General features: G+C 37.0%; 1 protein-coding gene across 1 annotated transcript in view; it reads left to right on the top strand.

The window, feature by feature from the left end:
• Positions 1-14,321, top strand: part of LOC106883518 (diacylglycerol lipase-alpha) — a 103,671-nt gene that overhangs the window by 84,056 nt on the left and 5,294 nt on the right. Inside the window, exon 12 of the mRNA XM_089338469.1 lies at positions 14,310-14,321. This exon is cut by the window's right edge and continues 57 nt beyond it. Within this exon, the coding sequence (XP_089194595.1) occupies positions 14,310-14,321 (12 nt within the window). The remainder of the gene's footprint in view (positions 1-14,309) is intronic.

Below are 14,321 nucleotides of genomic sequence, written 5' to 3'. Positions count from 1 at the left end.
ATACATACACATATATACACATACTTGTATCTACACAGACACGCACATATACATACATATACATACATCAGTATTGGTATAATGACTCTTGTAAGACAACAAAATATATCTTTATGAACGCACACTTTTACAGATAACTATATGAATTATTAAATTAGTATACATATATCTACATATATGTTTGCATCTATACATACACATCTCTGTATGATACTATACATACATACATACATACATACATGCATACATACATACATACATACATACATACATGCATATGTAAAAGCACAAGAATATAAATACACTATTGTGGATACACTTATTGGTGTATCTTATAATGGTGAAAAAGGGGGAAGGAGAGAAACATGATAAAAGGAAGAAATGTAAGGTAAAAAATCCATTAGATTTGTCCATCCACACCAGTAAATTTACATTGTACAATACATATAAGCATGTTTATAAAATTATACATTGTTTATACAATTATACACAAATACATCCATACCTGCTGGAACATACACATATGTAAACATATGCAAAATACATTTTAAGCATACATGCATGTAGACATGCACACACACACACATATACATGTGTGTATGTATGTGTATGTTATTTCTTTGCTGCCCACAAGGGGCTACACACAGAGGGGACAAACAAGGACAGACACACGGATTAAGTCGATTATATTGACCCCAGTGCATAACTGGTACTTATTTAATCGACCCTGAAAGGATGAAAGGCAAAGTCGACCTCGGCGGAATTTGAACTCAGAATGTAACGGCAGTCGAAATACCACTAAGCGTTTCGCTCGGCGTGCTAACGTTTCTGTCAGCTCACCGTATGTGTATGTGTATATGTGTGTGTGCATGTATATGTGTGTGTATTTATATATATGTATACACACACACATAGACATGTGTGTGTGTGATTAGCAAGAGAGGTGGTTGCTCTAAAAGTATAGTAGCTAGAACAAGAACTGGTTGGTAAAAGTTCAAGGAGTTACTACAAATTTTTACAACAAGGATCTTTTCCTTAAGAGTGAAGGGTAGATTGTATGATGCTTGTGTGAGAACTTCAATGCTGCATTGTAGTGTGACATGAGCCTTGACTGCAGCAGACTTGAGAAGATTAGAAAGACATGAAGTGAGCATGTTCTGTTGGATACACACTGTGAGTGTGCATGAAAAAATTAGTATGAAGATGCTGAGTGATAAACATAAGAGAAATCAGGTGTTGTATTCAAGAAAGAAGACTTTACTGGTATGAATGTGTATGGATGACAATAACTGTATAAGAAGTGCCTATTGCTTAATGTGACTGAAACTTGCAGAAGGAGGAGACCTAGGAAGACATGGGATGAAGTAGTGAAGGCTGACCATAAGACCCTGAGCCTAACAGAAGAGATTACAAAGGACTGGAATCCGATGATATGAGGTTCTCAAAAAGACTTGCCCTCTTCAAAAAATTGAGTTCTGGAAGTGCTATGTTTTGTGCTCTCTACTCTTGTTATGATTCCTTTCCCACATTCATGCATTTTGCCTGTCTCTTTCCTTCCCACCCAGGGCTCTTAAATTATACCCAACCATGTCATCTCTCTCTTTTTCCCTTGGATTCCTCCCCACTTGCAAATTTATCATCTTACTACTCCTGCTGCTCCCCATCCCCCACTCTTTCTTCTACATCCTTGTATCTTATTCGGCTCATGGTTTCTTTTGTTCATCCACCTTTCACTCATACTCATTCTATCCCCTCATTCTTCTTCTCATACACTCTCGTAAACTGCCATCTCACCCACCTATTTCTTCTAATCCCTTGTGGGGCCACTTGGGCACTTCATCTCCATTATCTATTTCTTGCAGCTCCTACTGATCATTTTCTTTTTCTCTCTCCCCCTTTCCCCTACTAGATGTGAGTAGCTATGAAGATCTCTCTAAAAGAACCTGCTCTGTCCTCCCCCACCTTTCATAATAATCCCCTTGTTCCCTAGCATGACGATGACCCCCTCCATGGTTTTTAGTCTTATGAACTGCATGGTGACTGTAATAGTGTAAGTGGCATAAAAGAGTACCCAGACCATACTGTAAAGTGGTTGCTGTTAAGAGGGGCATCCAGCTGTAGAAATCATTCCAAAGAGGACATTGGAGCAAGGTGTTGTCTTTTGACACATCAGATCCTGTCAAACCATCCAACCCATGTCAGCATGGATGTTAAATGAGGATGGTAGTATACACACATTTATTTACTTAGATGTACATGTATGAAATACATGAGAATAAAATATTTTTACTCTGTTTTGTCTATAAATGTTTTTGGTAGTGATTTAATAGATGTTTCATACATATTTTACCTTTCATGTGTGCTTGCTTATACATGCATACATATAAATATGTATTTAAAATCACATATACTTTAATATATATAAATACACATATATAAATTCATACACACAAACACATATAAATACACACACACAAGTGTACACACATCCATGCATGTACATAAGTCATGCTTACATATATATTTGCCAATAAATACATACACACACACACACACACACACACACACACACCTATATGTATATGCTACAGGGTGTCCCGAAGTTAAGGCAACCAAAGTTTCAGGTTTTAATAACTATGTGTGTGCGCGTGTGTATATGTGTGTGTATTTATATATATGTATACACACACACATATACATGTGTGTGTGTGTGTGATTAACAAGGGAGGTGGTTGCTCTAAAAGTATAGTAGCTAGAGTAAGAACTAGTTGATAAAAGTTCAAGGAGTTACTTGATCAAATATGAAAATTATACATCATTATAAAAGCTTAGTGTGTCTTCTTTTTGTTTCAGACTAAATAAATTCAGATTTATAAATTAGATAATGGCTATAGATTGAAATACAATCATAATCCTCCACGAAAGAGGTGAAAGCAAAAAAGCTTAAAATTAACTGAACAACAGTCTGGAAAATTGTCAAGAAATTTCAGGAGACTGGTTCTGCTGCCAATCAACCTGGACATGGCCAAAAAAAGATATGTGCAGACCCTTCTGCTTATCATAAGTACTAGAGAAAAGATACAGTGAAATCCTCATCATTCCATTAGAAAACTGGCTGCCACAGCAAAAATAAACCAAACATTGATGTATCGAGTACTGAAGGAGAATCTCCAAACCCACCCCAATGAGATGGCCTGCCATTGTGAGTTTACGCAAGTTTAAGGCCATGAGATTGGAGAGAAATTGTCTTATCTAGCGTCATATTGCTGAAGGCACATTGCCCAACTTGGAGTTCACTGATGGAAAGAAATTTGACATCAAACAGACAGTAGACCACCAGAATGACCAACTTTGGAGTGTATCTGGCTCCATCGAGGGTAGACTCATAAATTGGCATCAAAATCCATAGTCAGTTATGGTTTGGGAAGCTGTGACAGCCACTGCAAGGTCTCCCCTCTTTTTTGTGCCCTCAGATGTTAAAATTAACATCCAGCAATATACTAGTAACATTCTGGAATCTGAACTGCTTCCGTGGGTGAATGAGCACTTTCAAGGTGCACCTTGGAGCCTCCAACAGGGTTTGACACCATCCCATAGCTCCAAACAGGCACAACACTGGATTCAGAAAAATATTCCATCATTTATAGGCAAGGATGTGTGGCCCTCAAGAAGCCCTGATCTCAACTCGTTGGATTTTTCTGTGTGATCCATTTTGGAGACAAGGGTCTCAAGCACTCTGCATGCTTTGCTCAATGCTCTGAAGGCAAAACTGCACCAGGAATGGGATTTTGATTCCAAAAGAACAGTTGTGTACTACATGTGAAGCATTCACACCTAGACTTAAAGTTGTGATTCAGAAGAGAGATGGTCATATCAAATAGATGTGGTAGTATTATAATTGTGTTTCCTTTACCATTGCCATGCAATGCTTAGACCTGAAATAAAACAAAATTTTGCTTTGGCAAAATTGAAAAAAGTTGGTTGCCTTAATTTTGGGACACCCTGTATATATGCTAGATTATATTGAGCATAGGAGTTGCAGCATAGTGAAATTAAAAATGGTAGGAGTGATAAATTATGAAATTAAAAGTTAAAAAGGATGATGGGGATGAGGAATTATAAAGTTAAATAAAGAGTTGAAATTGAAATTATGAGACTAAAACAAATAAATAAGAAAAGAAAATATTCAAATAAGGTGCAGATAAATAGATAAATAAATGAAAATGTAAGTTGTACCACACATAGTACAGTAAAGTACATCTCTTTGTCTGTCAGGTGGCTGTTCTCTGATATAATGGGATAACATTCTGCTTGCCCTCAATTATCTCTGAAATCATTCACATCTACCCTGTTATCTTATTCTTATCAATATTCTGATCTCTCTGCCTTCAACTTTTACATGCTTGATATACACCACATCATCCACTTTACTTGCATATCTAATGTTTCTTTCTTTAGATAATTGTTTTTGCACCATCTGTCATTACATTATGGTTTATACACCACCTTTGTACTCCCTTTATACCAAAGAACAATTAGCTGTTCAAACAATTATTATTATTATTATTATTATTATTATCTAGCTTGTGTTTATTTCTCCTTTCATTTACATGAACTTCTTCATTAAGGAAACAAGCTTTTCTACATTATTTGTGTTATTGATATTTTATTAGTACTGCAGGCATTGTAGTCTGTCTTGGACCAAATATTTTCTTCTTAACCCGCACTCATGAGCAGTAAAATAGATATAGGGTCCTCCATTGGTCAAGGTTGACCTTAACAGTGTTTGAATTCTTAAAGATAATTAAGAAAGAATTAATAATATTATTTCAAATAATAGAAATAACAGAAATTACAATGAATGATAATGTGTATACAAGTTATGTTACTCAATATTCAGTATATCAGCTGATAATTGAAGATCATGACAGGTTTGAAATGGATGCCTGGGCAAGATATTTTTGAGGAAGACTAAGTTACTCCTGAATGCAAGTTTCCCCTTTTCTTCACATCACTAATGTTTATCCAAGAGGAGGGTTACCACCTTGAACTGATAAAGAATGTAAATAGTGACATGTCAAGGACAGCTCTCAAAATGCAAAAAGCTGGAACAGATACTGCACAGTATCTTATCTTGCCTGACACTCTAACAGTTCTTCCAAATCACTGTCCTGGATTAATACATACTTTTCCATTGATCCTGAAAGGATAAAATGCAATGTTGACCACAGTAGGATTTGAACTCAAGACACAGGGAGCCAGAACATATACCACAAGGCTTCTATCCAATGTCCAAATATCTCTGCCAATTTACCATCTTTCAGTAAAATAATATTTACTATAAGGAGGAATTTATGCTATTAAGTTCTTAGAGTACACAGTAAGATGTACTCTAAGAACTTATTAGCATATAGACTGAAATTTGGTTCAGTGATAATGTCTCTAATAAGATAATTAATTGGATGGTATACTGACTTACAGGTTTGAGTTCAACTACCAGTATTCACTTGCAAATCAATGAAATAGGTATTGGTTTCATATGAAACTAGGTAAAACTGAAAACATGTTCAATTTCCGAATGTCTTTAAAATGTTTGATTAGTTATAGTCATGCCAAAGATTTGCTCAAAACTAATAAGGCCACTCAGCAACAATAACAAAAAAACCTGCTGCTACTACTACTACTGTTACCGCCACAACCACTACTATGACTATTATCTCTATCACCGCCACTACTACAACTACTATAACCACCACTATAATACAATTACTATAACTACCACTACTACTACTACTGACGATGAGGATGATGATGAGGACAATAGCAGCAGCAATAATGATGGAAGTGACTGCAACAGTGATTACCTGGCTGATAATTTATACCTACAAACACCACCACTGCTGTTGTTGTGATTATTACTATGATTGTTATTGTTTTCATTATCATTATTATTAATAGTTTCATTGACTGTGACAATAGCACAACATCAATAACAACAATACCTGTTTTACTACACACACCCACAATCACACACCAACATACACACCCTAAAATAGAAAATTGCACAGAAAATGGTTCTTTGTTCCCTTTTTCACACAGAACAAATAACTTTGAATTGTGAAATCAATAATTGAATAACAGTTTCATGACATCCCTTCTATACTATTATGCTTTATTGATTTGTGAATATCTGATGTAGCATCATATATTCTACCCCTCCTCTCTGTGTGTGTATATATATATATATATATATATATATATATATAAGCCAAGAATAAACCTCTGTGTTTGGTTTTTGTTGATGTGGAGAAAGCCTTTCACAAGGTCCCCCCCCCCTCCCTTATCCGATGGTCAATGCAGAAGCTAGGGACAGATGAGTGGCTGGTGAGAGCAAGCCATGTACAGGAATGCTGTCAGTAAGGTGAAAGTCAGCAACAAGTATAGAAATGAACTCAGTGTACAGGTAGGAGTTCAGCCCCCTCTTGTTCATCATAGTCCTCCTAGCCATAACAAAGGAGCTTAAGTCAAGCTACCCTTGGGAGCTCCTCTATGCTGATGATCTTGTTCTTATAGCTGAATCACTATCAGAACTAGAGAAGAAATTTCAGATGTGGAAGCAAGGTCTGGAATCAAAGGGCCTTAGGGTTAATTTAGCAAAGACCTAAGTTCTAACAAGTAGGAAACAGACAAATCACTCCTCATCCCTTCAGGTAGAATGGCCCTGCTATCATATGTAGGAAAGGTGTAGGTAGAAACTCCATAAGGTATACCCAGTGCAAACTGTAGATACATAAGAGGTGCAGCAGTATCAGAAGCTTATCAGAGAAAGTAGTATTTGTGTGTGGCAGATGTGCAGGTAAGAATGTAGAGAAAATAGACTTTGTCAAATGCCTGGTGGGGTACTTAAAATTAGCAGATAGTAGCTTCTGTTACCTAGGTAACCAAGTCAGCAGTGGAAAAGGATGCTCTGAGAGTGTAGCTGCTGGGAAAAGTTCACAGAGTTTCTGTCTTTGTTAGCAACAAAGGGCCTCTACCTCAGAGTGAAAGGCAGATTGTATGATACCTGTGTGCAAACAGCCATGCTATATGGCAGTGAAACATGAGCTGTGACTGTAGAGGACATGCAAAGGCTTGAAAGAAAAGAAGTTAGCATGCTCCACCAGATGTACAATGTCAGTGTGCATGTATGAAAGAGTGTCAGTTTCTTAAGAGAAAATTGGTATAAGAGATATCAGATGTTGTGTGCAAGAGAGAAGACTACAATGGTATTGTCATGTAATGCATATGGACGAGGACAGCTGCATAAAGAAGTGTCTATCTCTAATTGTGGAGGAACCCATAGAAGAGGTAGACCCAAGAAGATGTAGGACAAGGTGGTGAAATATGATCTTCAGTTTTTTTAATGTCACAGAGGCAATGACAAGTGACTGAGACTTCCGTGACCAAGACTTGGCTGTGCTTTAGAAGACATGTCAAGCTAAGTGAAATCGTGACCATGACCAGTACCAGAGACACAAGAAAGGCACCCGTGCCAGTGACACATAAAAGACACCCAGTACACTCTATAAAGTAGTTGGCATTTGGAAGAACATCCAGCCATACCAACCAAGCCAAAAGAGACAACTGGAACCTGGTGCAGCTCTCTGGCTTACCAGATCCAACAAGTCATCTAACCCATGCCAGCATTGCCTGGTACCATTTTCATTTCATCTCTGCCCCACATGAACGTTAATTTTCATTGTTACCTATAAACTTAGCTTCTTTTACAGACGTAAGTTTCACTGATAAAATGTTGATACCATTACATATAGCTTATATTGTTATAATATTGAAATGATTGTGTGGAACTGCAACAATAATTATTTTTAATAACTATACTCTGCTGATGAATGACTTCTTTCTTATTACACCACACACATCAAGTCCTCTTTGAATTTAGGTCTGCTTGACCTCTTCTTTAATAAATAGTGTGTGTGGGGAGAGAGAGAGAGAGAGAGAGAGAGAGATGCAAGTATGGCTGTGTGGTTAGTTTACTTCCCAACCACATGGTTTTGGGTTCAGTCCTACTGCGTGACATCTTAGGTAAGAACCTCAGGTTACTCAAAGCCTTGTAAGATGTGAGTGTCATCATCATACAAGCTGTGTCGTTTGTTTCTAGTCTTCTATGAGAACACTTCTAGCCATAGGGAAATATTGCCTTACTTAGAAACAAGTGAGGGCTGGTGATAGGAAGAGCATCCAGTTGTAAAAAATCTGCCTTGAATTCTATCTGACCCATGTAAGCATGGAAAAGTGGACATTAAATGATGATGATTTTATAAATATATATATATAGGTGTAAGTGTAGCAAGAATCTTGCTTCCCAACCATATGGTTCCAGATTCGGTTCCACTGCATGGCACCTTGGGCAAGTTTCTTCTACTATAGCCTTGGGCAGACCAAAGCCTTGTGAGTGGATTTGGTAGGCGGAAACTGAAAGAAATGTTGTATATATGTGTATATATCTATTTGTGTGTCTTTGTGTATGTGTTTGTACCCACCTTCATCACCACTTGACAGCCAGTGTTGGTGTGTTTATATCCTCATAACTTAGCAGTTCAGCAAAAGTGACCAACAGAATAAGTACTAGGCTTAAGAAATAAGTCCTGAGGTCAATTTGTTCAACTAAAACCTTTCAAAGTAGTGTTCCAGCATGTCTTCAGTTAAATGACTGCAACAAGTAAAAGAATAAAAGACTATATATACATATATATATATATATATAGGGTGTGGTGAATATATTGTCATCTAAATTACACAAAAATGAAAATAACACTGACATCTCATTTTAACAGATATATTTACCAAAATTACATAAAAATATCATCAAATACTAAAGAGTAAATTTATTCAATAAAATCGCCAATGGCTTCAACCATTGACTTCAGAATCTTCTGCAACTCTTCTGGACAGTCTTCTTATTTAAGTTGGTGAATGCTGCCATAATGCTTGCCGTTAGTTCATCTTTGATGTTGCAAGGAGTTATGTTGGTCTCTCACTCAACTGTGCCCCACACAAGGGTGTTGCAGTCTGGAGAGTTAGGTGACCAGATGTTAGGGGTGATGTGGTCACAGAAACTGTCTGACAGCCATGACTGGGTTCTCCTGCTTGTGTGGCATGGCGCAGAGTCCTGTTGCCAGACACAGGGTCTTCCAGCAGCCACCTGCTTGACCCAGGGCAGTTCTACCTCCTCCAGGCACCTGATGTAGGCCTCCATGTTGCGTGTGAGGGGGTGTGAGAGTTTTATCACTCTCAGTACCTGTTTTGGGGAAACAGCAAGCCAACAGTTGTTCTGTGTGTTCACCATCTATTCTTATTGGAGCTTCCGACGCAAATTTCTGGCAGAGTGAATTGCATCACTGGTGCTGCTCACAGACGGTGTTCAACTGACCCTACTATACTGTGTAGTCAACAAAATCGAAAACAAACAATGCACATGTGCAAAATTAAAAATACAAAATGGTGACAATTTACCCATCGCACCCTGTATGTATGTGTGTGTGTATATATATATATATATATATATATATATATATAGGCATGCACAGGGTAATGTGGTTTGCTTCAAATCTACAGTTTAGAGTCCACTCACACTGTGTGGCACTTTCAACTGACAATTTTGTTTTTAACTACAGATGTGCCATACTAGTGCACATGAATGATAAAATATAAGGATTTGAGATATCAATGCTTTGTGAATGAAATGAGTTAATGGAAATTGTAAGAAGCCTGTCATATAGATGTGAGTGTCTTCTTATCTTAACGTTTGCCTACTTGTGCATGCTGACTGAAAACAAAGTCACCATGCGATACAAATGGTATCATATGTTTATGATCTGGCCAGTGAGCTGTTTGCTGGTTTAGAGAAAATATTACCTGGTTTGTAAACAGGTAAGGGTTAACAACAGGAAGAGCATCCATCTGCAGAAAAATCTATTTCAAGTATAATATAAACCATCCAAGCTTGGAGTTGTGGACATTATATCAATGATGATGGTGGTTGTGATGGTGATGATGTATGTATGTATGTGTGTGCCAGTGCGTGTGTATACTTGTGTTGGGTTGCTTCATTTATCTCAGAAAACAACTGGGCCATTAAAAAAATATGAAGTTGAAATAAAGTGAAGTAAGCAACATGATCAATTAAAGTCCTTGAAGGTACTCTTGCATGTTAGTCACAATCCAATGATTGTTAGTGCTGAAATTTTTAATCATTAAACATAAATTGATAAAATCAGGAAACAAATCAATATTTATGTAATCAATATTGTTGTCTGTCATTTTATATTTCAACTTTAAGTAGAGATTTATCTGTAACATACAAAAAGATATTCCTCCTTTGGCCATGAAATTAGCAAATGGCTTGTTTTGTATTATTTCTAATAGACTTTTGAAGAAGAAAGCCATATTAGCTATAAGCACTGTGACATCTGGTGAAGTGTGCTATTCAATACTTCTGTTACAATGAGTGTGTATGTATGTGTGGGTAGGTAGGTGTAGCTGAGGTATTAATTGTTATGGAAATACTTGTGAACTCCACCAGTAAATGTGAGCTGAATGCTACTAGTAAATTCAATCACAGTTATATAATGCCAGCAAGAGAACCGCAACATAATCGCTCAGCTTGCTGAAATGGCAGCTAAATCTCTCACAAATCTCACCATACTGTCTTAAAAAAGAAAAAGTCACATTAAATAATGCAGTCCTAGATATTCCTAACAAGATAGCATAGTCAGGACTACCTACTTGATCAATACCTTTGAGCATAAACCTCTTTGATCAATAAAAATAATGACTCATGTATCAAACACCTATGTCAATGTGTTTTCTGCTATAACTACTAAATTTAACACAATTGGAATAAACTCAATTGAATATGTTATTCTCACTTTTAAAAATCATCATTGTCATTAACATCTGGTTTTGAAACTGGCATGGACTGGACCATTTGACAGGAGTTTAAGGCACTGGAAGTAGTTAAAACAGACACTGAAACACAATGTTCCAGTGTCTGTTTTGGCACAGTTTCTGTAACTGGATGCCCTTCTTAATGCCAACCACTTTATAGAGTGTACTAGGTGCATTTTTCACAGCACCAGTACTAGTAAAAGATTGCCTTGTAACTTGAAAAGCTAAGGGTCTAGTGTCCCCTATAATTAGAGAATAAAAGATAGAGTGAGCAATGATTCTAGATAGGAAGATGAAAGAGGGTAAGTAAGATGAGAGGAACAGATTTTTTATTGTAAAAGGGTAGTAGTGGGGAGAGTAAGAGTTGTAGAAGTACCACTAATTAGGTGGTGTATAGCAGGGAACAAGGGAAGGGATTAGTGATAGGGTTTTTGTGAAAAAGGTGGGGTTAGAGTGGAAAGGTGAAGGGAGGTTATCTGTAGGACCAATAACTGTACCACGCATAGGAGATGGTCCATTGTGCTCCATGGGGGAAGGTCGCAGATCAGCCAAACATGAGGAGGTCACACGCCCAGCCTGACCAGTGGACCCCATCCCTGACTCGCAGGCCACCAGTTTCATGGACCCTGGCTGCCGTATGTTTTCAGACTTATTGTCAACCATTCTAAAATAAACTTAGCAGCAATTTCCTTGAGCTGAAACAATTAAGTTGAACTTAAAGAAGGTGCAGAACCCCCCCCCCCCCCCAGTATAAGCAAACAACCACTATCTAACCATCCAGAGTACCTTCTGGCCAACTGACTAACACCACGGAGGGTTCTGCCTGGCAGTGCATCCACCCACCCAAGTCAGCAAATCATAACACACCAGACATCATTAGTGAAAAGGACATAGACTAGAGTGCAGATGAATCTGAGAGAGTCATTGAGGAAAGGAAAGGTGTGGGGCAGGGCAGATGGAGAATGATGAGAAAGAGCGTTAAGGATGTGGGGAAGTTTTAGGAAGAAGGTAGTGAAGGAAATGGATGCTGGAGGGTACTACAGGGGTATAGGAAAGAGGAAAAGTAGAGTGTGAATGCCATGGAAGCCTCCCACATGGAGAGTCAGCGGAGGGATCCTAAATGGGAAAAACAATGAATAAAGGATGGTGGAAAAGAGAGATAAAGGGGAATAAAAGATGGATGCAGTGTGTACAGTGAAGGAAAGAAAGGCTTGAGGGCACCCTAGAAGTATAACAGTAGATAGTGAGATTAAGAGGAGCTGTTGGGTAGCAATAGAGGTAACTCTGGAGTCATCCTCCATATGTATCACATGCTTGTGCCAGCACAATCTCCTCTCTTGCACACTACATCTGATTCTTCTTATAACAAGTTTTTGTTTCAGCTCATTTGTGCTCTGACATCCATCACAGCATGCTAGCTTCATTTCTTTCCAGTCATTACAAGTCTTCTACTTTCAAGCACCATTCAAACATTGGGTGATATGCCTGTGCCATCTGACTGGGATCCATGCCAGTAGCATGTAAAAAGCACCATTCAAGCGTTGGGCCTCACAGAGGCATCCAGCTGTAGAAACCATACCAGATCAGATCAGAACTTGGTGCAGCTCCCCGGCTTACCAGTTCTCAGTCAAACCATCCAACCCATGCCAGCATGGAAAGCAAACGTTAAATGATGATGTCTCACTATTCTCCTGTTTGTCCCCAAAAGGCATAAATTAATGTAATTGTCCCATTATAGATCAGAGATGTCAAACATACAATTTGACACCTCTGATATACAATCTCTCTCTCTCTCTCTAGATATATATATATATATATATATATATATATATATATATATATATATATATATTTCAAATCAATTAAAGCATTTTCCTATTTGGTGACATGAGTAATCTTATTATTGGTTTGTTCTGGAAGTATAGACTGTTCCCCCCACAGCCTTTGCATTCCCTTTAAGACTGGTTAAATCAACAGGTTAACATTGCTCTTAAGCAAGTTAAAGTATTGTGTTTTAAATTAATCAATTGCAAGCTGAGTCTTTTTTACTGAAATATGAAGACATTACAAGTGAATGGTATCAACTGTCTGAAAGTAATTGTTAATTATTTAAAAAATAAAAATAAAAAATAGCAATATTCAATTGCCATAACTGTATCACAATAGTGAGTAACCTTCTCAAGTTAACATTTACTAATCAATGGTGTCAGTTTTCAATAGAGAATGAAATACTTAGCAGGAAATCTACTACCCTATGCATGCACCAATACTAGTGCAACAGATCTTAATGCATATTTTGGCAAATATCCATGCACAAAATATCCAATGTTTGCTACATTTTTTGTTAGGTTTTCTCAGATATATTTGCAATTTTGTAAAAAGAAATGACTTTTCAAATAGACATATTGGAATATATGAATATATGTTTGAATATGTATTTGTACATATATTTAATTTATTTGTTGTTGGGGGTTGAGTAATGTGAAGATGTAGAAAAGCAAACAAGATGTTTTCCAATATTTATTTAGTCTGCTGTTTTGAGTTTAAAGCCAGGTAGGACTAGAATTTACCTTTCATCCCTCCTGAATTAATAAAATTAGTGTTAATCCATAATAAAACTAATGTTAAATTTGGTTTGACACGATTCACATAAAAAAATGAGTTTTGTATCAATTTAAAAAATATTAATGTTTCTGATTAAAATAAATTTGTGTATAGGTACGGTTGTGTGATTGGTATGGCTGTGTGATTAAGAAGCTCACTTTGCAATCACGTAGTTTTTGAGTTCAATCTTGCTGCACAGCATCTTGGATACATGTCTTCTACTATAGCCCTGGGTCAACCAATATCTTGTGAGTCAATTTGGTAGATAGAAACTTGGTGGAAATCTCTGAGTGTGTGTGTGTGTGTGTGTGTTTTCCCCACTGCTTGACAATCAGTATTGATTTATTTATGTCTCCATAACTTATGGTTCATTAAATGGCACTGATTGAATAAGTTCTAAACATTTAAAAAATAAGTACTGGGGTCAATTTGTTTGACTAAACCCCTCAAGGCAGTGCCCCAGCATGGCTATATCCCAATGGCTGAAACAAATAAAGCATAAAAGGAAATGAGTAAGATTGTCTACTTTTAATTTCCAGATGTAGTGTTATCACTTTATTTATAGTTGAAACACAGAATGAATAGCACACAATCTTATTTCTCTCTTCTGAGATGTTTTACTAATGTAAGAATTAATTGTTTATTATATTTTTTATATATTTATAATAAATGTTGTTTCTGTATAAATATTATGAGTCATTGCATTGAAATATACAACTTTATAATTGTGTCTACTTCTCTCTCTTTCTTTCTGACAGTGAGGAATGTGC

The sequence above is a fragment of the Octopus bimaculoides genome, chromosome 2 (genome assembly GCF_046866305.1).
Source record: "Octopus bimaculoides isolate indiv1 chromosome 2, ASM4686630v1, whole genome shotgun sequence".
NCBI lineage: Eukaryota > Metazoa > Mollusca > Cephalopoda > Octopoda > Octopodidae > Octopus > Octopus bimaculoides.
The sequence above is the reverse complement of the archived record's forward strand: the minus strand, read 5'-3'. Positions and strand labels throughout refer to the sequence as shown.